We start from the raw sequence: 27,703 nt of genomic DNA, 5'->3' as shown, positions 1-27,703 counted from the left end.
GGAGTAATGGGAAGAAGTTTGGATAGCTCTCCTTGCTCACTTCGTTTTGCAGGTCCTTCAGGTTAATGGGAGATTGGACAGCACATTTTATCAGGTCCATTTCTGCTGTCACCAGCTGTGGATGGACGATCTTGAGGCTTGCATATTTTCTCAGAAGTGGTTCAATGCCTTTCTTCTCACACTTTATCACAGCATCACATGCCGCTGCAAGCTCCATGGCTTCACCTGAAAACCGTCTGTCCAACTCGGCCATCATATTGTCCAGCACAGGGAGATATAAATGACAGTAGATGGCGTGAGCCTCAAATTGTCCGTCTATTTCCTCATTCCTTTCATCTCGTTGGCGCTGCCCACGTGTGGCCCCCACTACATACTGGTAAAGCGACAAAGGGAGTCTTGAACTTCTTTTTCGCTTTGCCATGGAGGGGGGGTCACTTTCTGCAGTGGCAACTGGCATGCCGACGTCCTCGCCAAACTGCTTGATCTGGCTCCATATGTCTTGCCAACCTTCCTCCTCTCCTCTGCGTTCCCTCAAGTGTGCTCTCAGACTGTTGATCGTGGAGGCAGCATCTGCAAGTGTTGTGGATTTGGACTGAAGTTTCTTGTGAACAACGTGCACAACCCGCAGTAGGTCCTCAAGGATAATGAGGCAGGCGATGAAGCCAGGTGTGGTCATGTGATTATACAACCCACTTGCTTCCACTGACCATTTCTCTCCTTCATCCACCATCTCCTTCAGACAGCGTGTGATAGGCACATAATGTGATTTAACCGCAAAGACGCATCGCCATTTGCTCGCCCAACGCGTGTCACTGGGTTGCCCAATTTCCTTTGCCTTCATCTCAAGTGTTTTCTGCATCGCCAGAAACCTGTGGTGGTTGCTTGGTTCTGAAAACACGGAGTACAGCTTATCAATAACATTTAACGTCATTTTGATGTCTCTGTTGACTGTGCATGATTCCACCAGGACCAGATTAAGTTTATGGGCCATGCAGTGTACGTAGATGGCAAAGGGGTAATCTTCCTTGATACGCTGCTGCACTCCGGTTAAATGCCCAGACATAACTGAGGCCCCATCATACGACTGTGCGACTATTGGGACGTCCTGCAGTCCACATGACTCCAACCCCTTCTTGATACCCTCAACAATCCCAGCAGCATCTCGGGAGGCAGAGCAGTCAATGAAGCAGATTAATCGCTCCTTAACCTGTAGCTTTTCTGCATATCTGATACACACAGACAGTTGTTCAGACTTTGATGATTTGGCCTCATCCGCGATAACCGTGAAAAAACCAGTCTCACGCACTGCATTTGCTATTTCCTCTCTGACTAGCTCTCCACACAAAGAGATGACCTCGTTTTGAAAATCTGGACTTGTACAATTAAAGTACTTCTCATCCTGCATTTTGCGGAAACTTGGGTCATACTTGCCGAGGAAGTCGCACAGACTCAAAAAGTTTCCCTTTGTTTCATCATCATCATCCGGCTTGCTTTTATCTGTTTCTGTATCGACTGTATTTGTGTGCTTTTTTTCATTTTTATTTTCTTGTATTTCCTTTTTTCTCCATTGTATTTCCCGATGTCCACGGAAAGGGAGGCCCAGTTGAGACAGCAGCTTAACGACATCCACGACCTTTGTCAAATACTCCCTGTTTTTATCCACTGTGTTCTGGTGACTGGTTGACAAGTGGACTCTGACAGATCCATGCTTTTCAGTTTCCTTGTAGCCCTCCCACAGTCTCATGCAGGCCTTGTGTTTTTCACAAGAGCTATGCTTTATCAGCCTCTCAGTTAGCTTACTCCAATATCGCCCGCCTTGTTTAGCTAGTGTGTCTTCCTCCTCTCCAATCTCCTTGGAAAAGTGGCGGCAACAAAAACAAAACACTGCGTCCCTTGAAACCGAGTACTCCAGCCACGGATGCTTGTTATAAAAGAATGCAGAAAAGCAACGATTTCTATCTCCAATTTTGTGTCTTGGGAAAACGGGAAGCACTGGCTGTTTGGGGCCCACACTTTTATCTCCTAGGTCACTGGGAAGTTGACCGCCATCAGAGGCTGTCTCACAGGGATTGCAAGCGGCGGGAGCTGCGGTGCCGACCGGCGCCAAGATGTGGTGGCTGGTCGACGGGCGAGGCGGGACTGGCGGGTCCGGAGCAGGTGCAGCTTGGGTGGCAGCAACGGTGGCGCTGGAACTTGAATCCGAAACTGGAGTTGTTTTGGTTGCGAAGAACCTGCGTATATCCATTTTTTTTGTCTTCTCCTGTCAGGTTTTGGCGGCTGGCAGACTCGACTTGTCTGAATTTGAGTGCTCAAAGTGCGCATGTGCGTGCAGCGTGTGAGGGCGCAGCATCTGCACAGATCGTCTGTGTAGACTCATTTTTGAGTAATGTTCTGTCTCTGACAGCAGTACACACTGAGACAATATGTTTGTGGATTTAAATTTATTATGTTTATTGAGTTTGCATTTATTGATATAGCATTCCAGAGTTATATTTATCCAGGCCACCTACTATCTGTACATCATAACAAAAAAAAAAAAAAAAAAAGACTCCGGCCACCAGGGGGTGCCGGGCACCCCGGGAACCCCCCCAAACTTCGCCTATGTTAACATTGTGTGTAAGTGTAGTATTTGTGGAAACAAAAGACACTCAGATTTGGATACAGATCAACGTCATTCTTATTAGAAAAACTTATTGATCCGTGCATTATACAGGGAGGAGGCGGGATTCGCCCTCTCGTCCCGGGCGGAGAGATGTTCTCCCCCCGACAGGCCAGTCAGATCCGTGAAGACGGGCAGCCCGTCCTCGTGAGTGCTGGCACGCCGGTTCCACGGGGTGGGCTGAAGAGCTGGAGATCCCCGTGCCGGCACCTGCCGGCACCTCTCCCTTCGTCTCACCGTCGCGCCCTCGTCTGCAGAAAAGCCTGTGGAGGAGCGCGCGCTGCGGTGACTCTTTTCTCTACTGAGGTCTTTGAATGCACCGCGGCCCGCCATCAGGGGAGGGGGGCTGCGCGCGCCGTCACAATGCTGTCTCTTCGAAACGGACATTATGGGCCAAAGGGGAATTGTGGAGAGAGACTACTCTTACTCTGGGATAAATGCACTCGTTCTCACTGAATGCATTTTGTCATACACACACACACACACACACACACACACACACACACACACACACACACACACACACACACACACACACACACACACACACACACACACACACACACACACACACACACACACACACACACACACACACACACACACACACACACACACACACACACACACACCCCCCTTTACAAAGGTAAACCACCGTCTCTTGAACCCGCACAGTGCTTTGACAGCACACGGTTTATTTTACTCACGTGCACACGCCCACCTGCTGGCTCCCTATACTGGGGTTTACAGCGGGGGCGGGGAATGTAGGACAGTGTTTCTTCCGCTGGGGATGGGCAAGAATCAGCCACGCTGCGATTACTCCTTATCCCGTGAGCAAGGAGATCGATCCAGAGTCCCCGGGGGAACCGGGCCTGGGGCAAGGCTCGTGGACCAAGCTACTTATTCGGCCTTGCGGCCCAATAATCGCTCTGACCTGGTGAGGCAGGGGCATCTCTAGCAATGAGCGAGTAGCCCACACACCCGCCGCCATGATCATCATGCAGGGAGAGTACAGCCCTGGGCGGTGGACTTCCATGGACGCCAGACTCGGAAGGGATGGTGAACGTGAAATGCCACTGCCTCGTCCATATCCTGGTCCCCAAAACACTCAAAGCAGAGGTGGTGGGGATCGGCGCTCGCTATCTTTCTTTCTCTTTCTTCCTTTCTCTCAAAAAATAAGTCTCGGACTCAGTGCTAGGCTATCACCTCCGCTTGCTGAAGAGTAAAGGATTGTGGTCAGGAGGCGAGGCCTCGTTTTATACGGAAGTGAGATGCGCACGCATTCAGGTAGGCCCGCCCCGGGGCCGGCTACGTCTATAGAAACCTCAGTCGGTGAATGCTTGCATGATAAGGTAGTACCCATAGAGTCCAGTAGAGGGCAGAGCCTGTGAGAGATATAACACACTGTTTTCTGTTCGATAAGTAAGACTTAAACCAATGTATTGAATCTGCCGAAAAATTGAAATATGTCAGCTTTGTAAGGAGCACTTGGTGGTCAACAGTGTCAAAAGCCTTCCTGAGATCAAGGAAGACAGCGCCTACGTATGGGCTCGTGTCCAACATACATTTAACCTTTTCCACAAAGACACAGTCAGCTGTCTCAGTGGAGTGGTGAGCAGAGATGGGGTTGTTACTAAAACAATGTAATATATGACATTAAAAAAAAGTAATATGTTACACTACTTCGTTACTCTCTACATAAAGTAACTCGTTACTTTACTCGTTACTTTACTCGCCGAGCACGTACGAACTGCGCATGCACGAGTGGCAATAATTCTCCTTACCAGCAGGCGGCGGTAGTGTGTATTTGTCATTTAAAACATGCAACAACCGGAAGACAGAGAAGAAGAACGGACTACGTGATATAAACAAACAACAAATAGCGTGTGCGTTAGCTTCACCTTAGCATGTGTTCTTTGCAGGTGTTTATTGAGGTTTGACATGGTGTTTACAGCAATGAATACCAGCTTCTGGCCTGGACACAGTTTGCACCTCACCGTCACATTCCTGTCTATTCTTCGGACGAACTCAAAAATAATGGCCATACCTCCACCCCTCGAAAGTTATCGCTGACTCAGCCATGTTTATGCAGCACTGCACGTGGAGATGTGCAAGTCGCGCAGATTACGTACATATAAACCTGCGGCGAAACCCCTCTTGACTGTCAGTGTGATTATGACTGATTTTAGTAAGTAAGGAAGTAACGCGTGTCGGGGCAATGTTAGTAACTGTAGTGTGATTACTGAATTATAAAAGTAGCGCGTTACACTACTCCTTTACCGACAAAAGTAATATTATTACATTCTAGTATTACACCCAACTCTGGTGGTGAGCACGAAAACCAAACTGCATTGGGTGGAGTGGATTGAAGCCTTTGTCTAAATGTTTGATGATTAGTTTTAACACCCATTTCTCAGCTATCTTAGAGACACAGGGGAAGAAAATATTCATAATAATAATAATAAATCATAGCCGAAAGGGAGCAGGAGGAAGCAAATGCTTATTAATTCCCCTTACTTACTGCTTTCATGGGGAATGAAGTATCACCTAGGTGTGGTATGCTAAATGCCAGTTGAGTAGCACTTGAAATGTTTGGCTCTATGAAACCTGATGTACTTATATGATTCTGTTTTCTTAAAGGTTGTATCTTCCTGGTCGAATGCACTTATTGTAAGTCGCTTTGGATAAAAGCGTCAGCTAAATGCAATGTAATGTAATGTAATGTATGTATCACTTAGGTGTGGGACAAGTTATTCAATGTGAAGTGTTGTTGATGGGTGTGACACCCAAGCCAACCATCCCTTTCTCCCTGGTTGCACATCTATTCACAGTCATTCATGAACAATGTAACAAAAAAACAAAGTGGAAAGGTTTGAAAACTGTAAGTCCTTCAAAACAGCCCAAGCGGCGAGTTTCTGGACCAATAAGTGCTCAAGACGTGCATTATTTTCAGTAGCGAACTGGTGGCAAAATAATTCTTGTGTCGCTTCTGGTTTATGAAAAGCAAGATGACATCAGCAAAAATGCCAAACTCGATGTTTTAGAACTGTATAGAGAGGCGAAGTCACGCCCATCTACTTCCGGTCCATGGGACCCCGGAAGCGAAAAATTATACATTGAATTCAATGGAGAGAGAAAACGTATCTTTTGATCCCGTTTGAATTGTGCCACGAACTACACATATGATGTTTGTCAATCTTAAAAAATCATTTCCATGTCAAAAAAGTCACATTTTGTCGTAAAACTGTTCAAATATAAGACTATGAAAAATACGCGACTACAAAGACTACAAATCCCAAATCCCATTCTGGGTCGCGTATGTGATGTCACAGGCGATAATGCTCCAAGTGGTTGCGACTCGTAATTAAAGCGAAGAAGAAGATTTCATAACTGATTTATTCCCTCCAATAAATATAAGAGATTGCTCCAATAAATTCACTTTTACAGGATGCCTGTGTGCTTTGTACCATGTTGTAATCACAAAAGTGATCATACCACTTGCTCGTTCTATCGCTTCCCGTCTGATGAAAGGACCAGGAGTCGCTGGATCAGACATATCAGGTAATATCATAGGTAATATACATGTTGTGCATGGAACATAGTCAAGTTAGCTACCTAGCTAGTAGCGACGAGTAGCGAGCACGTTAGTTAGCATTACATTACTTAGCCTTGTCATTTTTAGTAGCCTTACCATGAAGTTATTATTTTATTACATGAAGTACACCAAAATGTTAAACAGTAAGAGTAGTCATCATGGTAAGTATTTCGTGAAACATTTGAAGAGTAGCCTACTGCGCCCTCCACCGGGTGCTAAGAAAGCAGTTCAGGGAGAGTCGAAGGAAGGCAAGCAGGCAGGGAGATTTGCATGACATTCTTCTGGACGTGTTTCATTGTGATGATAGTGAGGGTGAGTCAATCTGTTTACTGGAAAGACAGTAGTTGAGTGATTACTGAGAGAAAATTATTAAAAGAGATAATTATTCAGTGTTACTTTAAAGTGTTGTTACTGACCTTTTTCTCTTTTATTTTCTTTACCTCACCTGTAACTGCTGAGACCCTGAGGAACATGCACACTGACCTGCTCGGACAACCTGATTTCCACTGTACGTAATAGTACTTGGTTATGGTATATTATTTATATACATCAAAGGCACAATGCACCCCGCAGAGACACACATGTATTGAGTGTGATATTTTGCATAGGTCATGTGAAATCATCTTTACATACTAGAAAACTGTAGGAGCGGCAACTTGTTTTGAAATTGAATTTTTAATATCCGATAATAAAGTTGATCTGTTTTCTTTATTCTTCTCTCTTCCCAGCTCCATCCATCACCATTCTCTGTTCCTGCAGGTCGTGCTTGCTAATCAATGCTTTATTTTTTTACACAACTGCAAATAAAGTCAATGTATTGTATGACATGAAGTTGTGCTTCATTCTGAGTCAATAATAAATTCATTCTGCCTTCAACTGCAAAATGATTGTGGACTGCACCGACATCCATGTAGCTGCCCCCCAGTAAGATGAACCAAGCAAAGCTGAGACTCAACATACAGCTGTGCTCTTAAGTTTACATGAAGAATTTGTGAAATATTGGTAATTATTTTGAAAAAATGACTGACGATGCAGAAAACTTTTTTTATTTCGGAACAGTGGTTAGGTGAAGCATTTATCACTACATATGTGTCACACTTAAAAGGCCAAACACACTGGCCAAACACACCTCGTTTACAACTCCCCAGTTGACAGCCATGACTCCGTCTAAATTGTACCCCCCAAGCACCCTCTTCATGAGGGACGCGCATGGAGTGGATGAAAGTCCCGACCTCAGCACAGCACCAAAATTGCTGGCTGTCAACCTGCCCTGCCTGTGTAACTGCCACTGAGGATTTGTCCGCTGTCCTACGGTGGCTGTCTGGATGGCAGCTTGCTGGTCTCTGCTCAGTCGCATTGAGGCAAGAATTGCCTCAAGCCCCCGACCCCCATGCTCCTTCACCAGCTCCGGCACGTTGAAAATGGCCTGATGTTGAGGCTGCAGCTCTGGCTCAGGTGACAAAAGCCATGCCATGCCACGCTGCGCCCCTCAGTGCAGACCTGAACCAGTATACTTCCTCAGTGGCGATGTCTCTGGCCAGTGGGTTGTATGTCTCCTCTTGCTGTTGGTAGAGTTGAGACACCGGCTGGACTACTTTTGAAGTGTCAGGCTTCCTCCACTGGCACTCAACTTCTGTGGAGCTGATCTGCCACATGGCAAATATTGCCAATGCTGCAGCGTGGCTGCATTTGTACATCCCCCGTGCACAACCACAGACAGCGCTCTGCATCGCGCCATCCTCTCCCATGTAGATCTGTACAAATAAAGTAAGTACCATGTTTGTTAACATGCTATAATAGATTGAATGAGCAATACAAGGATGGTCCGGATCTGGGGTGGGAGGGTTTATTTTTCCAAAATGTTGTCCTCTTGTCTGATTGTTGTTATTGTTTGTTTTTTCTGTATTTTTTGTAATTTGTGTTGTATTGGTTGTGATTGTACATTGTATTTTTTTAAATGGGTATTACATTTTTGAAAAACATTTGATAAAAAAAAAAGGATTTGGTCAGGATCTAGACTCAGTGTGTAGTTTATGAATTAATCAATGCTCTCTACATTAGGAAAACACATACCAGTGTACCAGAGGGAGTCACACACAGCTGTGCCTAGATAACCAAACAAATTGACAAGATAACCAAAATCCTTGAATCTACACACAGCAAATAAACTCAAATGACACAACGAGATGTAAAAAGGAGATCACACATATAGTCGATATAAAACTGGCCGCTTCAATCTGAAGAGCAACTAAAACAAAACACGGGAGTGTACCTTGTTCTTGTGAACACTAATTTTATCCATAGCATACACACCTGTATACAGTACACCCGTTCTAGGTTCTGATTGGCTCTCTAGGTTGGCATTCTAGCTTCTGACTGGCTGTCCAGGTTGTCAATCACAGCCGTGGGCATATTATACTAGTCGACTCGTAACATCGCTAAACTTTTTTTCTTGACGGTTTTCTCAGTCAACTAATGCTATTGATAACAGTAACATAAATTAACACAGCCCTGCACACTGCAGTCATTATATGCCGGGTCTGTGGTTCATCATCTTCTTTTTCATTCTCCTCCTTATTGACCGACATTAACGTTAAACATTGCACTCATGTTACTCATCGAAACCTTGTAAAGCCGGTCCCGCAAGCTGGCTCTTACAGAACCGACTAACTCGCCTTTCGTGTATGTACAGCTCTCAACGTGCCCAGACTTGTAGTGATTTTCACCTCGTTTTATACGTTTATTCTCATTCTGAAAGAATGAGGTGAAATGTGCCAACGTGACGGCCATCTTTGTGTTGGTGACGCGTATTGTGCGGGACCAGAGACATGTAGTTCACTGAGCGGCTTAACACAAAAAAATGTGTTACTTCACAGTTTTAAGACACATTTTTATTTTTTTGACTTGCAAAATGTTCTTTTAAATTGACAAACATCATATGTGTAGTTTGTGGCACAATTCAAACGGGATCAAAAGATACGTTTTCTCTCTCCATTGAATTCAATGTATAATTTTCCGCTTCCGGGGTCCCATGAGCTCCCTCGGAAAGGGAGGGACTTTGCCTCTCTATTTCGGAAACCAAACGTCACATGCAGTGACATTTTCTTTTTAGCTCAGCTGAGGTGTAAGTTTGTCTATTACTACCTCTGCCCATTGAGCGGGACAAATGCACATTCCATATTTTTGGGTAAAATAAACCTAAAGTTGAGACTTCACAAGAAATGTATGCATCATTGAAAAAAAGATTCAGCAAATAAATGCTGTATAAGAAATACGTGTGTCACTCAAGCTTCCGCTGAAAGGACAAAAAGTGACAGCAGACAATATCATGTGGAGCGACAAGGAGACTGCAACCTTCCTTCAGTTTGTACTGATACAATCCTAAATGCTACAACATCCATCAGGTGTTGTACGTGGGTTTTCACCCTCATCCTCTGTAATGGTTTAATGGCATCAAACTATAGACTTAGCTCCACCAGCTGTTTATCTAAGGTTAAGGTTACTCTATTGCAGGGGTGTCAAACTCAAGGCCCGGGGGTCAAATCTGGCCCGCGACTTCATTTTATGTGGCCCCACAAGAGCTTGCAAAGGATATAATATGTTTACTATATGGTTACATGCTACTTTGCAGAAGCACGTTGCCCATAAACGACATGTCCCACAATGCATCTCAAATTTGACCTTTTCTCAGAATTTGACTTTTTTTGTCCAAATATGCCTTTTTTCTTAGAATTAGCATTTTATTCATAGATTATTTTTTCAAAATGTTACTTTTTTTCCAAAATGTCACAATCAATGTTTTTCCAGAATGTGGCTTTTCTTTTAAAATTATATTGTGACATTTTTACTGAAGAGACTTGCAATTATTTGCCCCACACTTCTGCTTTCAGACGTAGTTAATTATGAAGTTATTACCCTATCCGATAATAATCCAATGCAGAGGCAATACTGTAATATAATACATTATTATATATATATTCAATATTTATATATGTATTTTTATATAGTCTTAAAGTTACAACCGGCCCTTTGAGTGCAACCATAATGCTGATGTGGCCCGTGATGAAATTCACTTTGACACCCCTGAAAGGAATGCACACATGCAGGTAAACCAGTTCAACAAATCACCCAATGCTGTCTGGCCAATGATAATAGGCTAATTATCATACTGAAAGTGATACATCCAAGTGTCCCAAAACATTCCAGAAATAACTGTTTCTGCCTGAACCAGAGAAGAGTTCAATGTATTTTTGTAACTAATTAACTGATAAGATACAAGTAGAGTTTAAAATATTGCTAGAGATATCATTTCACATACGGCTATCAGAAATAATGTATTAATTTGTTCAATTCTGGTCTTAAATCAAAAATCTTAACACAGGACACATTTAGAACTTAGTTATAGTGAATTATCAAAGACATTACATTTCTATTAGTGTTTTATTTCCATATGTGAACCTATAAGAAGGGCGGGGTCCATGACAGGTGCTCATGCTATTTTGACTACCACACTGACCCAGGTATGTAATATTGCAACAAAGACACAAGCTGCTCAAAATGAAATTTGACTAATGTATTCCACAATATCTAAATATGTACATGTTCTAGACCAGGGGTGTCAAACTCAATTTCATCACGGGCCACATCAGCATTATGGTTGCACTCAAAGGGCCGGTTGTAACTTTAAGACTATATGAAAAGACATATATAAATATTGAATATATATAAAATAATGTATTATACTACATTATTGCCTCTGCATTGTATTATTATCCGAAAGGGTAATAACTTCTTAATTAACTACGTCTGAAAGCAGAAGTCTCGGGCAAATAATTGCAAGTCTCTTCAGTAAGAATGTCACAATATGATTTAAAAAGAAAAGCCACATTCTGGAAAAACAAAAAAAGAGAAGTGACACATCTATTTATGAGAAAAAGGCTCATTTGAAAGGTCCCATGTCATGACCATTACTACTGATAATAATTCCATTGTTGAGGTATACTAGAATAGATTTAAATTGTGCAATTTTCCAAAATCACATTGGTTTCTCATACAGCATCTCTGTACAGAGATCTCTGTGCAGAGATGCTGTATGAACTTTAAAATTAGCCTTTTTCTCATAAATAGATGTGTCACTTCTCTTTTTTTGTTTTTCCAGAATGTGGAATCAATCTGCCTTGAAACCAGGTGTGGATCAAGAAGGTTGTTCTGATTGAGATAACAGGAGAGTTGTTTGAAGACAGTTCAAGTGTTTTAGACAGGAATGGGAGGAGAGAGACAGGCCAGTTTATAACATTGGACGGGTTGAGAGTGGGTTTCTTTAGGAGAGGGTTTGGAAAGTGACCAGAAGTTAGAGAAGTATTGATGAGATGGGTGAGAAACGGTAGAAGAAGATGCAATGTCCAATAAGATGCATAAGATTGTTTCAGTTCTAGTTTATGGCACTTTCCTCCAATGTAAACCCTCCTCCTTCCTCCAGGAGCTGGCAGGTCAAATCCATGATTAGAGATAAAGGAGTGGCCTTTGACCATTTTGGGCCACTCTGTAAAATAACAATTTGTTTGAGGCTTAAAATGAATATAATGCAAGTGAGATTATAATCATTTGTTAATAACGGCTACTATAATGGTCTGTGGACCCTAGTTAAAGGCCATTACTAATTAACCAAGATTGGTGCTTTCCAATTAATCACAGGGGTAAAACTCTTTTTTATTATACGCCAGGATTGTGTTATGAATTCCGGAACAAATTAGAGACATGAAATGAAGGAACATTTTTACTTTAAAGTGAGTGTATCCACAAATAGGATAGGAGCTCAGGCTGTCAAACAGGGGAAGCTATAATACATTAAAGACCATAGGCAACATGCACCAACGGCTAATCAACTAAAACTCAATATAACAGGAGGATTTGTCTAAATTAAATATATTCATTATTATGTTTGTCTCTTTCAAAGTTGCTCTTTACATTGACCCGGGACATGACCTCCTCAAGCATGCATCAAAAATACATCTGCGATATTTTAAAAACTTGTTACAAAAGGGAGTATTCTGCAAATGGATTGTAAGGTCATCAGGTTAGCTGACTTACAGCTTTTGAGGGTCATCTCAAAAAAAGTTCTGCAGTGTACAGGATGACTGTGCTTTTATTGTTTTTTTCACACGGATAATAATCTTGCGGTGTATCTGAAAAGTCAGAACAGACACAACCTGTATGTGGTTAGGAACAGGTGTGCGTTACACTGAGTTCTTACTGGATATATATATAACAGTATCATGTGTCTTCTGTTTGACAAGGGTTGTGTGTTACCCCTGGGGAATTGTAGGACCTTTGAAACAAATCTTACACAAAAATGTATCCCGATACTTGGAAATATAAGGAAGAATGGTTACCCTCATCCTTCCTGTCTGTTAATAAAGGTGGATTAAACATTAAACCTTTGAATATGCACCTTTGTATTGGTCATTTTGTTCCTCATTGAAACCATGTTCATATAAATTGTTAGAAAAAACATAATCACTTTATTCATAGCAACCTTCATTCATAGCAGTTTCATTACATTTCTTAAAAAGCTGGTAGTCCCCCTTTTTAAATTTGTTTCGATTGAGTGCATTTAGTGAGCTGAAGAGCTTTCCTCCGTCTATTTGAAGCTCCCCGCATAGTTATCTAAAAATTGATTCCCTAAGGGTAAAATTTAAAAACCGTGTAAAGGTAAATCCTCAATAAATGCTGTTTTTTTTTAGCTATGGTCTCATTTACAGTTTCTTTTAATCTGCACTTTTTCAAAGGGCTCTCAATGGGATTTTCTCGAGGCTGGATGAAGGCTAAATATAATGAATAACATCTCTAGAAAAGTGTTTAGCGTCTCTGCACTGTTGGTCTACTGGTGCTCATTGATCTGCATGGTGCCCATATACAATTGGATATTAATGGATTATTGCCATACATGCCAAATCAACATAAATAAGGGTTGAGTGAAGCCGGCAGCACCCAAATGCAGAATAAACAGAAAATACCTTTATTTCAAGGCTAAATAACATACATAACTCTTCCTCGTGAACACAGTCAAAGACAAACAAGGATCTCACAAAGACTAACAGAAAAAACAGAACCTAAATGCACACAGGACTAATCAAACAAACAAGACACAGGTGAGGATGGAAGAGAAAACACAGGGCACAAGGTGAACACAATCGGTTAATCAGACATGATGGAACACACAGACAGGAAACCAAAAGACAGAGACAAGACAAAACACAGACAGATTGCGACAGGTTGTTTAATCCCAGCGTTGCAGTTCAAACTTCTGCCCTGTACGAAACGTTTTTGCAATGCTCAAAACCTCACCCCCAACTGACTAATGTGACTTTATTGCAAGTTCAAAAAGGTTAACAGTGAAAATGCTGCATGTTGGTGTGACACGCCTTGCCTTCTCCTTCCCTCCCTCTGAAGGATCTAATGGGACAGAGTATGTGAAGAGGGTCGGGTGTTGCATGCTGAGTGATGACGATAGCCGACCTAACTAAACCCACCCACAGTTCATTTGAATGCCCGCGCACGGCTCTCTCCCTGCGCGTCACCGTGTCTCCCGTTGCTCCGCGTTTATAAGGCGCCCCGGTGCGCAGAAAGGCACAAGCATGCCTCGTCTCTAGAGAGGCAGAGCGCATCGAAGTGACTTGGAGACATTGTTGGATGACAGACCTGTGCGGCTGCTGCTGAGGAAGAGACGCGCAGGAGTTTTATCCAAGTTCACTGCAGCGGGTCGTTGTGAGACTGACTCTGTTCTCAGGGGTGAGTAGTTGGATTTATTTACCCGTGCTCCCTTTATTTATTCTTTCTGTGGTTGCGCATTCCCCTGGCTGTAGAAAGCTATAATGGAAAGATGGAGCGTCCACTAATGTGCGGACCTGCGGCTAAGAAAGGATGCATTTATTTTGAGAAATATCTTCGCCTCATCAAATATAGAAGTTTGAAGCCTTTTTAGTTCAGTGTTTTTTCGTATTTTTGTCAAACAATTGTCGACTGAACTTGTTGCTCTTAAATTAACGCTAGATGGGAACATCTCGTGCTTTTTCGCGGATTGCATTGAGGAGGGAATGAAATCAGATGCATTTGAATGACTCTTTCTTCCATATTTATCCGAAAATGTGTTTTTATATTAAAATATTTTTTTTATGTTTTAAAGGAGATTTATATCATGTTTTCTTAGCATGTTGGGATTGTAGCAGTACGCAGTTCTGTAGCTGCTTGTAGGATGCGTTTGGAGTTATTGTGACATCAGAAATACCAGGGGAAGGATTTGTTGTTTTTGGGAAATATTACCAAATTGTAGCACCATCAAGTTTATCAGATGACATGTTAACTGATGCATGGATTTGAAACCTGAATTGCTGTATAGTAATTTATGATGTTAATGAACAAAAACTAAGCCAACCTGACTGTGGGATCCCAAACAATTAAACTCATATTTATTTAGGAAAGGTCGCCGTGTAAACAATATAAAGTATACAAATTAAGCTCATGCCCCCACTACAGACAAACGCCATATCAAAAGCAAAAACCTTACAACGGGGGGAAATCCCTTAGTATTTACAGAGAAACAAACCTGGAATTCACTTTTAATAACTGGAAAGCTACCAGAGTTTATGTAGAATATACGGAGAATAATCATCAGATCATATAACCCTGAATCAGGTGGGAAATGGTCTCACCTGTAACATCTATTTTTAATAAATATTAATAGAGAATCTACCTCCCCAAGCCAGACGCAGCAGCATTCTGAAAAAAAGAAAGTTAATGTTTATTCAGAGCACATTTCCATCAATATATTCATCTCCATTATTGGCAATTTCTGATCTTCGTAGGGGGCAGCTACAAAGAGTGAAGATTAAAGGCCCGCCTGCTGAAGTTATTCCCGTGCCCCAGGACAGTTGTTATTAACCTGCGCCACTTTTTCCACTTTAAAGCCACAAACTGTTAACCAAAGCCCTGACCTGACCAGGTCAATGTTTGAGTTCATTTGGTTGAATTACTTTTTATTTTACTTAAGGCAAGAATATGAACCTTTTCGTGTGTGGAAGTTGTATTTTTATCACAGAGACTCATAGCCATTACCTCTACTGTTGGAATAAGTACAAAAAACAACCTTTGAGAACTGATGCAGAGGTGTAGAGAAAACAAAAAGTGGCAGCGTTCACAGGCAGCTGTGAAGTCGGAGCGCTGACCTTGGTGCTGAATTGTCCCCTCTATATGGCGCGTGCCTGCCCTCATTTACTGACTGCGTAGCACTCGTAAATCTTTTGACGTACTTTACATTCCACGCGACTCCACCCACGCGGCCAGATGCTACGACTTCAAAGGAGGTAGAAAGCTTTATTAGCGTCTGGCAGTGCTTGTATGAGGGAAGAGGCTTCTTTTTGTTTCTTGAGTTAATTTTGAGAGCAGGAACAATGAGGCACGAGGGGACGTAATGTGGCTCGAGGAGCGGAGGGACCGGCTTTAGTCGCATGCCTTCTTGTTTGGCTCAAAAGTCAAGATTATGCAAAGACACGAGCGAACATAATGTGCATGTGGCAGTGCATTAATACCAGAAGAGGCTGAAGTGTTGGCATTTCTTAGGAGTGCACTTGTAGTGTTTATTAGAGGAAATTAGCCCCGTTTATTCTCAATATTTGAGGAGATACTTTCTTTATAAACACCATAAGTAAAGTTAGTATAGTTTCAAAGGTCTCTCAACTTTGTGGGAAACAAAAACGATTATCTTGGCGGTGGAGTAGGAAAGTATAATTATCAAACTTTGTACAATTATTCAGTAAAGTTAAAAGTCCTGTACCTGCAGCAAAATACTATCTGAAAGAAAAATCTGTCATTATGCTGTCTGCACCTATACGATGATAACATTTGATGGGTTAACATGTTAACCGTTAAATACACTGACTGGTGGTTTAATCTATAATAATCCATCATACAGTATTTATCACTGATCATGTGTTTCCCATTTCAAATGTAATATGCCGTAACTAGCTGTTAAATAAACATAGCAGAGTTAAAGGTGCAATATTTCCGTTCATTCAAATTCAGTGGCATAGAGGTGATAAGGAGCATAACATATAAATACTGTGTGTGTGTGTGTGTGTGTGTGTGTGTGTGTGTGTGTGTGTGTGTGTGTGTGTGTGTGTGTGTGTGTGTGTGTGTGTGTGTGTGTGTGTGTGTGTGTGTGTGTGTGTGTGTGTGTGTGTGTGTGTGTGTGTGTGTGTGTGTGTGTGTGTGTGTGTGTGTGTGTGTGTGTGTGTGTGTGTGTGTGTGTGTGTGTGTGTGTGTGTGTGTGTGTGTGTGTGTGTGTGTGTGTGTGTGTGTGTTTCATCATTGGAAAAAAGAAACTGCAGTTGCTCACTTATCTAATTTGATCAATATTTATCTTTGGAGTCTTACAGTTTGGTACATGTTTGGCCACTGTAATGACAGTATTGATGATCACAGAAGTACCAGCAGGTAGGATCATAGACTTTGATGTGCGTGACCACATTTGTATTAGTAGCTCAATAGCACTTAATGATCCCTATCATATTACACTCTCCTTGAGTGACTCATATACCCGCTTTGACTTATCAACAGACTGTAAACAAATCATGCAGCAAAGGTAATTTCGACTAAAACTAATAGAACTTCTATTTCCTCTCCTCCTTCTGTTGCTTTTCAGACACATCCCTGGGGACACACATATACCCAGACTCAAACACACACGGGCGATCACACACACACACACACACGGGCACCATGCAGGAGTCAGAGCCCACAGTGTGCCAGCTGCAGCCCAACATCATCTCAGTGCGTCTTTTCAAGAGGAAGGTCGGTGGGCTGGGCTTCCTGGTGAAGCAGAGGGTGTCCAAGCCGCCTGTCATTGTGTCGGACCTGATCCGTGGGGGGGCGGCAGAGGAGTGCGGCCTGGTGCAGGTGGGCGACATCGTTTTGGCGGTCAACAACAAGCCCCTGGTGGAGCTGTCCTACGAGCGGGCCCTGGAGACGCTGAAGAACGTGATGATCGAGAGCCACGCCGTGCTGATCCTCCGCGGGCCTGAGGGCTTCACCACCCACCTGGAGACCACCCTATCCGGAGATGGCCGCCAACGCACAGTGAGGGTCACACGTCCCGCCTTCCCACCCTCCAAGTCCTACGAGCACTGCTCCCCTCTGAGCCCCTTCAGCCCCGGGCAGCAGCAGCAGCAGCAGGTCAACAAGGACCCCCAGCTGAGGGCCATTGAGAACCTGTCCACTCCCTCCATCACCCAGTCCATCCCCCAGGACCCCCTGCTGAGCCGCGGGGCGCTCCTGTGCAATGGGATGGAGGAGAACAACGAGCTCCTGAAGGAGATCGAACCAGTGCTGCGCCTCATCAAAAACAGCAAAAGGGAGATCAATGGAGAAGGCCAGAGGAACGTGGGGAGAAGAGATAACCAAATTCAAGTGGCCAGGTAATATGTGATGTGATGCTACCTCATTGATCCCTCAGTTAAAGGAATACCTCACCTATGAAATGACATGCGAATATCAACTACTGCCCTGTTTAACCTTATATTCTTGCAAGCACTATGTCTTGCAGGCTTCTACGGTGAACGAAGGAACAACAAACTGAGAAAAGTCTTAAATGAAATAAATGGGGATCGTTTGTAAACTTTAGATAAATGTATGCAGTCTCAGTTATCCAGTCATACGCTAACAACTTCCTTAACAAATTCATTATTAATTAATTACTATATGAAACACTACTTGCCCATGCTAGTCCAACATGCATTTGGCTGTCTTAGAAATGTCTCCCATTTATTTCAGTTCATCAAGACTTTTCTCAAATGTTTGACTCTTCCTTCATCGTGGAGGCATGCGAGAAAAACAAAGTTTCGTGGTAACACCTAGTAAGTAATTGATATACACATGGTCATTTTCTGTGTTAAGAATTCCTTAAAAGTGTCTTTGTGCTTGGTCCCTTTCACATTGCAGGTTGGTGTCAGAGGCTAGGGAGGATAAGAATCACAATTTAGATCAAGAACTCATCAACAAGGTGGTTATTAGCTGAGTGTACACCTGGTCCTCTGATTGAAAGGAAGTCCCACTCACTTTGACATCCTGCTGTCCCTAAACTACTTGACCCAGCTGCATTGTATTAGCAGCTACAGACAGGCTCTAATATGACTCAGAGTACAGTGCCAAGTAATTACTGTCTGCGCGCTGAGCTCCAACAAACATCAATTAAGAATACATGGCGCATAACATTCATCATGTCTACTTAGTTTGCTATTCTTCCATTACTGGGGCTCTTTTTATAGGTTCATATGAACTTCTTTAAACCAAAAATGTAGCTTGACCATGGCAGTTTCAAAATACACCAAAAGCAGCGAATAAGACCGATGACGATTATTATTATTATATTATTATTGTTGCTGATGGTTGTGGTAGAGGAGCTGTAGATTTTGCACTAACATCTGTAGCACGTTCAGTAGCGTCTGGAGCACGAACGCAACCCTGTGATCCGCCATTGTTGTTGTTGGCGAAACGCATCAGCAATGACGCGGGGGTGAGCAGGAGAGGTGGGGAAAGGCCGGGCTATGGCGTCATCGTTTTCAGGAAATGATCGTATAGGGCGTACACACGGAGCCGCAAGCGTTTCGTCCTCAGACCTACCCACTTTGGGAGCCGTTATCAAAGGGTTATCGGATTCGGGCTCCGAATCCGCGTTTCAGTTTCGGCCTTGTGTGGACGAACCGTCTATACGATAGAGAACGTTAGCGGATTCAACTGATATCGTCTCCGTGTGGACGGGGCCTTAGTTTGATGCTACAGTTAGTAAGATAGACAGTATTTGTTTCATTAGTGTCGGTTTCAATGTCACAAAGTAGACCCCAATTAGCGTACACAAAGCAAGTCATTAGACTGTTCATTATCATCTTCCAAGAGAGTGAATCGTTTCTAAATAGTCCTTCTTGGTTTGTGAGGTCATTTGCAGCAATGTTTCATCAGGCAATTCGTGGAGGAGTGTGAACATCTGTATATGCCACACGTCTCCTTTTCAAATATTTTGAAGGAAGACTGACAAATGTTAGACTTAAATTGCTTTTAGCTTGTCTTAAGTGTTCATTCTGTAGCAGCGTTTTACACGGCTTCACAGTCTGAGCCCATCTTCTACCCCCGACTCTAAGTGGTCTGCACAGTGTACTGTTGATATTGACGTCTCAGTTATGTGCTATTGTACTCCTACGACCAATTGAAATTCAATTGAGGCTTCAGTCTCCTTCAATCAATATGTCATTATTGACCAATCCATGCATATCCTCCTATCTTTCATAAATACAAACATGTACAAACATGGGGAACGGCGACGTCTTGTTAAATGGCTTTCTAAATAGGGTTCAAGCGTATATCATTTAAAAACATGTTGACATTTGGTCAGCACTAGGAGAGAGCTTACTTTATTTGATTTACATTTGAAAAATGTGTATGAGAACAATCATTAGTATACATTATTTTGAAAGGGCATCAATATCGAATAAACCCTAAAATAATTGTAATCTATTTGCTTGGAAAGGAATGGCACATTATTGCTGATTTACTGCATTTTCTTTTTTTAACAATCTCACAATTCAGCATGAGGCTGATGACGCTCTTCGTCAGAGCTAATGACTAGTGACATATGCAACTTCTCTGCATGTTTCTGCATGTCTGAACTCCACCTTTGAATGGAGGGGGATAAACATCATCATGCAAATTTCTATGATAAAGAGATACAGTGTGACAGGGAGTGTGAAGGGAAGCCTGTAAGGATTTACAATTAGCATAGACACGTGATGATAAGAAAGTTAGGGGGGTGGGAAACTGAATACAGTAGACTGGATCTGCGTTTGGGCGGTTTTGATTGGAGGAACGCAAACTGTGTTTATTCGTTTATTCATGTCTCGTGTTGTTTAACACAGCGGTATCACAGTGTCCTCCCCTCCCCCTTCTGCTGTAGTCTCTTACGATCTTATAGTTACAGCTCAGTGAGAGACCTCCCTGTTCATGTCGTAAACTGTATCCAATGTTAAACGAAAGTCAAACATCTATATTGTAACTTGGTTATGATATGTTTAAATGACTAAATAGGACTAAGCCAGAAAGAGCTTCACTTGCAAGCCGTCAGCTGTATCTATTTTCTAATTCACACTGAAAATAAATGGATGTTTTTTTAAATGTATGGAAATAGATGTCAAACTGCAAAGAAATAGTATCAAAAAGACTAAGACTGAGCCTTTTTATTAAGAAAGACCTGGACAATCTCAGATCCTTGCATTTTTTTTTTTCTCCGATGTTTTGGGACTTATTTAATCTGATAAATAGTATTTATATTATCTGTAGCCTCAGGTCATTTGAAATGGCCTACAGGCAAAACTAATTGAATATCAGTCTTAACCTGTTCTCACATGTCTAAATGCAGAGAACAACGCAAAGAAAGTTATTTACTGCCAAGAAACCTTAGTAAAGTTTGAACTTCCTGGGTAAACTCAATTTCCTCTCGGGCTACATTAGCATCATGGGGGCCAGTTTTATATATAAGACTATATTAAAATACGTATAAATATTTAATAATATAGAATAATGTATTATATTACCTTATTGCCTCTGCATTGGATTATTATCAGATAGGGTAGTAACTTCATAATCAACTACGTCTGAAAGCAGAAGTCTAGGGAAAATAATTGCAAGTCCCTTCAGTGCGCATGTCAAAAAATGTTTTTATAAAAAAAAGCCAGATTCTGGGAAAAAAAGGGACATTTTGAAAAAAAAAATCTATTTATGAATAAAAGGCTAATTTTAAGAAAAAAGGCATATTTGGACAAGAAAAGTCAAATTCTGAGAAAATGCATACTGTATGTTGAGGAAAAAAAGTCAAATTTGAGATGCATTGTGGGACAACGTGCTTCTGTAAAGTAGCATATAACCGTATAATAAACATATTCTTTGCAAGCTCTTGTGGGGCCACATAAAATGAAGTCGCGGGCCAGATTTGGCCCCCGGGCCAAAAAATATTACAAAACATTATTGAAGTCACACATGCAATGACAATACACCTTTTGCAATTCACTTTTAGGTCTCTGTCCCCATCTTACAAGGGTCTTTCCTTAGGAGTTTTTGTAGCATACGCCCACTTCTTTGAGTGAATTTGGAGCACAGTATCAAACAAAAGTACGGGCACGAGCAAAAATAGGACTCAAGAGCACAACCAGGCAAAAAAGGTCTTAGTCAAGCGTTTAATCCAAAAGGCAAAAATAATACAGGCAAAGATCAAAAAATGAACAGACTGGAAGCAACGAAAAAACAACCAACTAAGTTGGTACAAACGCTAAAAAGCTAGAGCATACGTTAGGAGAGTATCTTGGAGTACTTCCTGCTAGACAGACAAGACGAACTGGCACTGACCAAGGCAACAGCACAGACTAAATACACAGGAGAGGAGTAATGATTAGGGACAGCTGAGGCTCATTGAGGCCAGGCAGGTGATTAACAGGGAAGGAAAACACACCAGGTGAGGGAGTGAGGCGATCAGTCAGGGCCAGGATGTGACACACAGCAGGTCTCCCTTGAAAAAGAGATCAATGATCTCAATGGGATACACCTGGGTAAATAAAGGTTTGAAATGAGATGAAATGAAGAAGAAATTACTTAGGCTGACCTCCATGAAGGATCACATTGTCCCAATGCAGCACCGCAACAAGTGTGAACAAGAAACACTGGAGAGCCTGATAGAAGCCAAACGATCTCCATCTACACACTCACGGAGGCCTGAAGAGAGAAAACACTGATGTGGGTGTGCAGAGATCCCGGAGTAAAAAGCATTTTGTAGCGTGTACAAGTCCCTGGTTCCTTTATTTGTAAAGACAGCAGAAAGGTGGCTTGTTCACTGTTTCAATGCCATTCCAAGTGTGGCATTTTTTCTTTTACATGAAATGAAATAACTATGTTGCACCAGATGTGAGCAAACACACCTGACAGAAAATTGTTTATGACCCCCAGGGACCTTGGCGTGGGAAATGGCACGTCTCCCCAGCTGGCGTCAGATAACAACAGAATGCTGGAAAACATGCCGGTGGTGCTCCACAACGCTGACACTAACAAGGTAAACATGAAACAAATGTTCAAGCCTTCAAATGATTTTCCAAGTAAGAAAAATCACTTGTAAGCACACGTTTGTGTAGCTCTAATTTTTTAGATCAATAACCTGCAAATCCTCCCTGTGTTTATGAGCAGGCCGGCTACAGTTAGCGAATCTTTGCAGCTGTGCAATACATGTGCATCCATGTCTGAGTTTTTTTTTTTTGCATTAATCCACACGATTGGCACTTGCGATGCTTTCAGAAACTGAGCCCGCACATCTGTGTTGCTTCTTTGCTCATAGTGGTAAAGCCTTTGCTTAAGATCCCATCACCTAGGCATTAGATCCTTCCGGGAGGTAAGCTTGTGCGGCATTAAACCCAGCTTATGCCTTCCACATAGAAGGGTCTGGTCACAAGTCTGAGAGTCTGTGACAGGGATAGTGTCGTAATCTGCACATGGTCTGCGTTATCCACCCACTTGTGACGCCGCTCGATCCCCTCTCAATGGGACCGGATGGGGCAAAACGATTCCAGGAGGTCTAATGAATACATGCAGCTGCTGATCCGTCACTCTCTATCAATTGTGGCTCCTGTAGTAACGTTCCAGCCCCTCAGACCTACAGAGAAGAGAGTGTTAATGTGCATGCTTATGAGAATAATTGTGTGAGTGCTGGATAGAGGAAGGGAAGAAGGGGGGTGGGTGGGTTGGGTTGGTTTGGGTGATGCACTCTCAACAGTGGCACTAGAGGATATGTACGTATGATGTGATAGCTAGATCTTTGTCTTGGGAGTGTGTGCTCGGACTGAGGACATGCATGCTTTTAGAAAAGTGTGGGAAGTGAAAGCAGTGTGTGTGTGTCAGTGTTCAGTATATGAATGTGTACTGACTCATGCAGCAAGAAGCTCCCCTGCAGGCGTTTCTCCAGACACTGATGCTGACTTTGATGGCTCATCGCTAAGTGTTTAATTCGATAGACTCAAGTCAGACAGTAAAATAAATGTAAGGCAGATGTACATGGTTTGCCATGTTAACGGCCAACACGTTTCTCACTTTGGAGAAGGATATGCTCTTGTTTTTGCTTCTGCTGCTGCATGATATAATGTTCGAAAAGCCTGTTATCTAAAAAAGGTGGTAAATGTTCCGTCAAATTCCACCAGCTAGCTTTTGATTATCCATTAAAAACAGAGAATATATTTTCTCTTTCTATACACGCAAGGGCTTAATCACCACTAATTAAATCCCGATTGTCAAACCATAAATGCACATGACTAAAGCATATAAATATTTAACACGTACCATGTCTTTCCATTTCTCCGGCTGTCAGTCTCACTTTCTTCTTTTCTCGTTTCCCTTTTACCTCCTACCGTGCGCTCATTATCTCCATTTCCCATCAGACATTTTAATTGATGGGTGTTTAAGGGAACTTTTATTCTATAACTGCATTTACCAGAATGACTTTGGTCATTACGCTCCGTTATGAAATTATCTTTATCAGATTATCTCCAATTATCTTAATTTCTAGCTTCATAGATACTTCCTACTGTTACATCCACACCTTATTTTTGACATTGAGGCTTGATGACAAATGATGGGATTTCAAAAGTTTGCGTGGTCCAGCAATATGGACTAGATCAGGGAAGTGTGTCTCACAAAGAGACTGGACTTTGCGCATTAGAACACAGATCGATTACAATCATATCTTTATCTCTTTTATTATATCTTTATATTAGGATAAACTATAATGTCAGATATTTTCTCTAAATTTGTAGAGCTTTACAATATTATTGGCGCAGATTTTGACTCTTGACCTCAGTAGGTATGTTTCTAGGTTATTGATTTCAGTCAGAGGTAGATAAAAGCATGCTGTCATGTAGTGGGAGACTGTTGATTTCGGACTTCAATGAAAACTGTTGCTGCCTGATTTTGAGTCAGCTGTAGCTAGCTAGCTATGTAAGTTAACGTGAGTGGGTTTAAAAATGTTTTCAGCTAACTTTACTATTTGTTTAAACTTCTCGTTTTACATTGAACAACAGGAACTAGGCACAGGTAACTCTTAATGTCAGGATCCAGTGTCAAGGAATATTTTGCTTAGATACCTGCCTTTGACCCAGTTCATTCTTTACTTGGTCTCTCTGGCCATGGTCCAGGCATGCCGCCTTGGGGTATTTATGTTATCTCTCATACCCTAGTTACTTTAGTCAACCATACTCACGTATGCCTTATTTGACTAAGGATTGTGCAAGATAGAATCTATGGCCCGACCTTGGCTCTTAAATCTTGGTATCTTGAATGTGTACTGATACTTCACTCTCCGTGGTGCTGAAGCAGCAGATGGATTTGTAACTGTAATATTCTCTCAGTCTCTCTCTTTTTGTGAGTTTTGTTTTTAATATATTATATTCCCATAGCTTACAGGTATAACTTTAAGACACCCACTAAGTATAGGGGATTACTTAAATGTTCTCAATACAAAATTACGAGCATAAGGATTTTCTAAACACAAAGGATTTCTCTATACAATCCTAACTTGACATCACTAAATTATGCTTTTGATTTTGGAAAGGCTAACAAAAGACACCAGTTAAAAAAGAACCTTGAAATGCCACTTTAGCGTGTGGAGGAATCCAAAGCTTGGCTGTGTTAGGGATCAACCCCCATTTACCATAGAGTGCACAGTATTTACCATCTGCCATCTGATTGTCCAAATTGTGAGTAAATCAACCCACTATAAAGTGCTTACAAATTCCACATTGTAATAAGTAAAAGAATGACTTTAAAGAATCCCACAATGCAAAAATAGTGTTCAGCAACACTTCAGCGGACATGATAAGTGTTTAATGACTAAACCATTGCACATCTATTATTTAGAGAGTATTGAATAAGTGAAAAAGAGTGATTTTGCCATTAGCAAATCAGCTGAACCTACTAGATCAGGGGTGTCAAACTCAAGACCCGGGGGCCAAATCCGGCCCGCGACTTCATTTTATGTGGCCCCACAAGAGCCTGCAAAGAATATAGTATGTTTATTATACGGTTACATGCTACTTCACAGAAGCACGTTGCCCATAAACAACATGTCCCACAATGCATCTCAAATTCGACTTTTTCTCAGAATTTGACTTTTTCTCATAAATAGATTAGATAAAATTAGACTTTTTTTTGTTTTTCCAGAATGTGGCTTTTCTTTTAAAATCACATTGTGACATTCTTACTGAAGAGACATGCAATTATTTGCCCAAGACTTCTGCTTTCAGACGTAGTAGTTAATAAAAAGTTATTACTCTAGCCGATAATAATCCAATGCAGAGGCAATAATGTAATACACAATACATTATTTTATATATATTCAATATTTATATAAATCTTTTTATATAGTCTTAAAGTTACAACTGGCCCTTTTGAGTGTAACCATAATGCTGATGTGGGAGGCTTTGGCTCAGTGGGTAGTGTGCTGGACTTCGAATCAGGGGATAGCAAGTTCAAGTCCCACTGCAGTCAGCATGTCGTTGTGTCCCTGGGCAAGACACTTCTCCAGAAATTGCTCCTGTGGGGACTATCCACAGTACAGTATGCTTTGGATAAAAGCATCTAACAAATGACATGTAATGTGGCCCGTGATGAAATTGAGTTGGACACCCCTGATTTAGGGGAAGGAGAAGCCCAACTGTAACTGTGTACATGATAGGATGTATGATTACCCAGAAGAGCATCAGCAGGGGCGCCGTTTGCCGGCAGGCAACAGCTTGGGGCCCCGGACCAGAAGGGGGGCTCCCAAAGAAGGTCGATAAAATCGGTCCAAAATTGAAAAAGTTGTGTATATTTACAGGGACTGTTGCAAAAACCAAGCAGCTTATAAACATCAGATTTTAAAACAAAAAGTGTTTAACGAAAAGGAAACACCATTAAAGGTTTTTGGGGTTATTTTTAATCCAAGATAATGCTGATTTGAAACCGCTGTTAAGAAAAGTTACAACATTTCCTGTTTCTGCCAGAGAGAGGGGAGATCGTCTCTAAGCTTGCTGCTGTTTTTACACCCTCCTCCTGGAAGAAGGGAGCCTCGTGACTACAGACGGAGTTCACTCAATCACGGAGGGGAAGTAGCTAGGGTGTGGTTTGTCATTGGGCCTCAGTTTCGCAATCTCCAGTCCGCCGGGTTTTTCTGGGATATTGTAAGACCTGATTTCCAAGAAATGCACTGGGTGGTTGGGATTGCTTTTGGCCTCAACTTTTGCATTGCAAAAACAACCCCACCCACCCAGTGCATTTCTTGTAAATCAGGTGTTCTAACATATCCAGGGCGATTAAAGGTCCCATATGCTTTTCCTATTATTACCCGTCCTTTCGTGTGTTATGTAGCTTTTTCTGCATGTAAAGTCACAAACCCTCGAAGTACAGTACGTTTTTTCTTCCGGGCAGTGGCGGATATTGATATGGGCGGTGGCCCAGGGCGCGATTTCGACTGGGGGAGGCACAAGCGCAATGAAAAAGTTTTTTTTGTATCACCAATTTGCACGTAATTTCATGTTGTGTATTGTTGTGGGTCGACGGGGGCGCGCCGCCCTTATGACAGCAAGCAGCTGGAATGGAAGGTCTCACACTCTAAGAAGGGCATGGGTGATCTCAGGTCGCCTCACTATGGTGGAGAGAGTCCAAAACATAACGTTTAGGTTGCTAACTTGCCGTCAAACTCATTAATGTGCAATTATGTTCATTGTGTGGAATATACTTATTGTTGTTTACAGTATATCCTCCTGGGACCCCGCCCATTGGAAATGTCCACTGTAGTGGAAATGTTGTTAACATGCAACTCTTTTGAGCTACTCTATCAATCCCTGATGTACTGTACAGAGGACATCCTGATCTTTCCAGTGATATGTCATTACTCAAAATGTCACTTCTCTTTTTCAAAATGTCACAATCAATGTTTTTCCAATGTGGCTTTTCTTTGAAAATCATATTGCTACATTCTTACTGAAGAGACTTGCAATTATTTGTCCTAGACTTCTGCTTTCAGACGTAGTAGTTAATTAAGAAGTTATTACCCTATCCGATAATAATCCAATGCAGAGGCAATAATGTAATACAATACAATATTTATATATTTGTCTTTTTATATAGTCTTAAAGTTACAACCGGCCCTTTTGAGTGCAAGCATAATGCTGATGTGGCCCGTGATGAAATTGAGTTTTACACCCCTGTACTAGATGCATTTGCCAATCTATGATTGGATAATCTCTTTTAGCGGGAGGGATCTCGATTGAGCAATCTATTTGACACACAATTACCTCCCTATCTATCCTGGCTGATGTCAGTCCTTTCCAAACATGTAG

The 27,703-nt window shown here is 42.0% G+C and overlaps 1 protein-coding gene across 4 annotated transcripts in view; it reads left to right on the top strand.

Moving 5' to 3' along the window:
- Positions 1 to 13,492: 13,492 nt before the first annotated feature.
- The window catches only part of nos1 (nitric oxide synthase 1 (neuronal)), a gene marked incomplete at its 3' end in the record, with an annotated part of 44,995 nt that continues 30,784 nt past the window's right edge, over positions 13,493 to 27,703 (top strand). For 2 of the 4 annotated variants that reach the window (XM_079688115.1, XM_079688117.1), the window contains exons 1-3: positions 13,493 to 14,045; positions 16,954 to 17,725; positions 22,293 to 22,395. In XM_079688115.1, coding sequence (XP_079544241.1) covers positions 17,031 to 17,725; positions 22,293 to 22,395 — 798 coding nt within the window. In that variant the 5' untranslated portion in view covers positions 13,493 to 14,045; positions 16,954 to 17,030. Of the gene's footprint in view, positions 14,046 to 16,953; positions 17,726 to 21,907; positions 22,083 to 22,292; positions 22,396 to 27,703 lie in introns of those variants that run through there. The other 2 variants (XM_079688116.1, XM_079688118.1) reach the window with 2 other exon arrangements.

This window comes from Notothenia rossii (genome assembly GCF_949606895.1).
Source record: "Notothenia rossii genome assembly, chromosome: 6".
Taxonomy (NCBI): Eukaryota; Metazoa; Chordata; class Actinopteri; order Perciformes; family Nototheniidae; genus Notothenia; species Notothenia rossii.
This window is presented reverse-complemented; position numbering and strand designations above follow the sequence as displayed.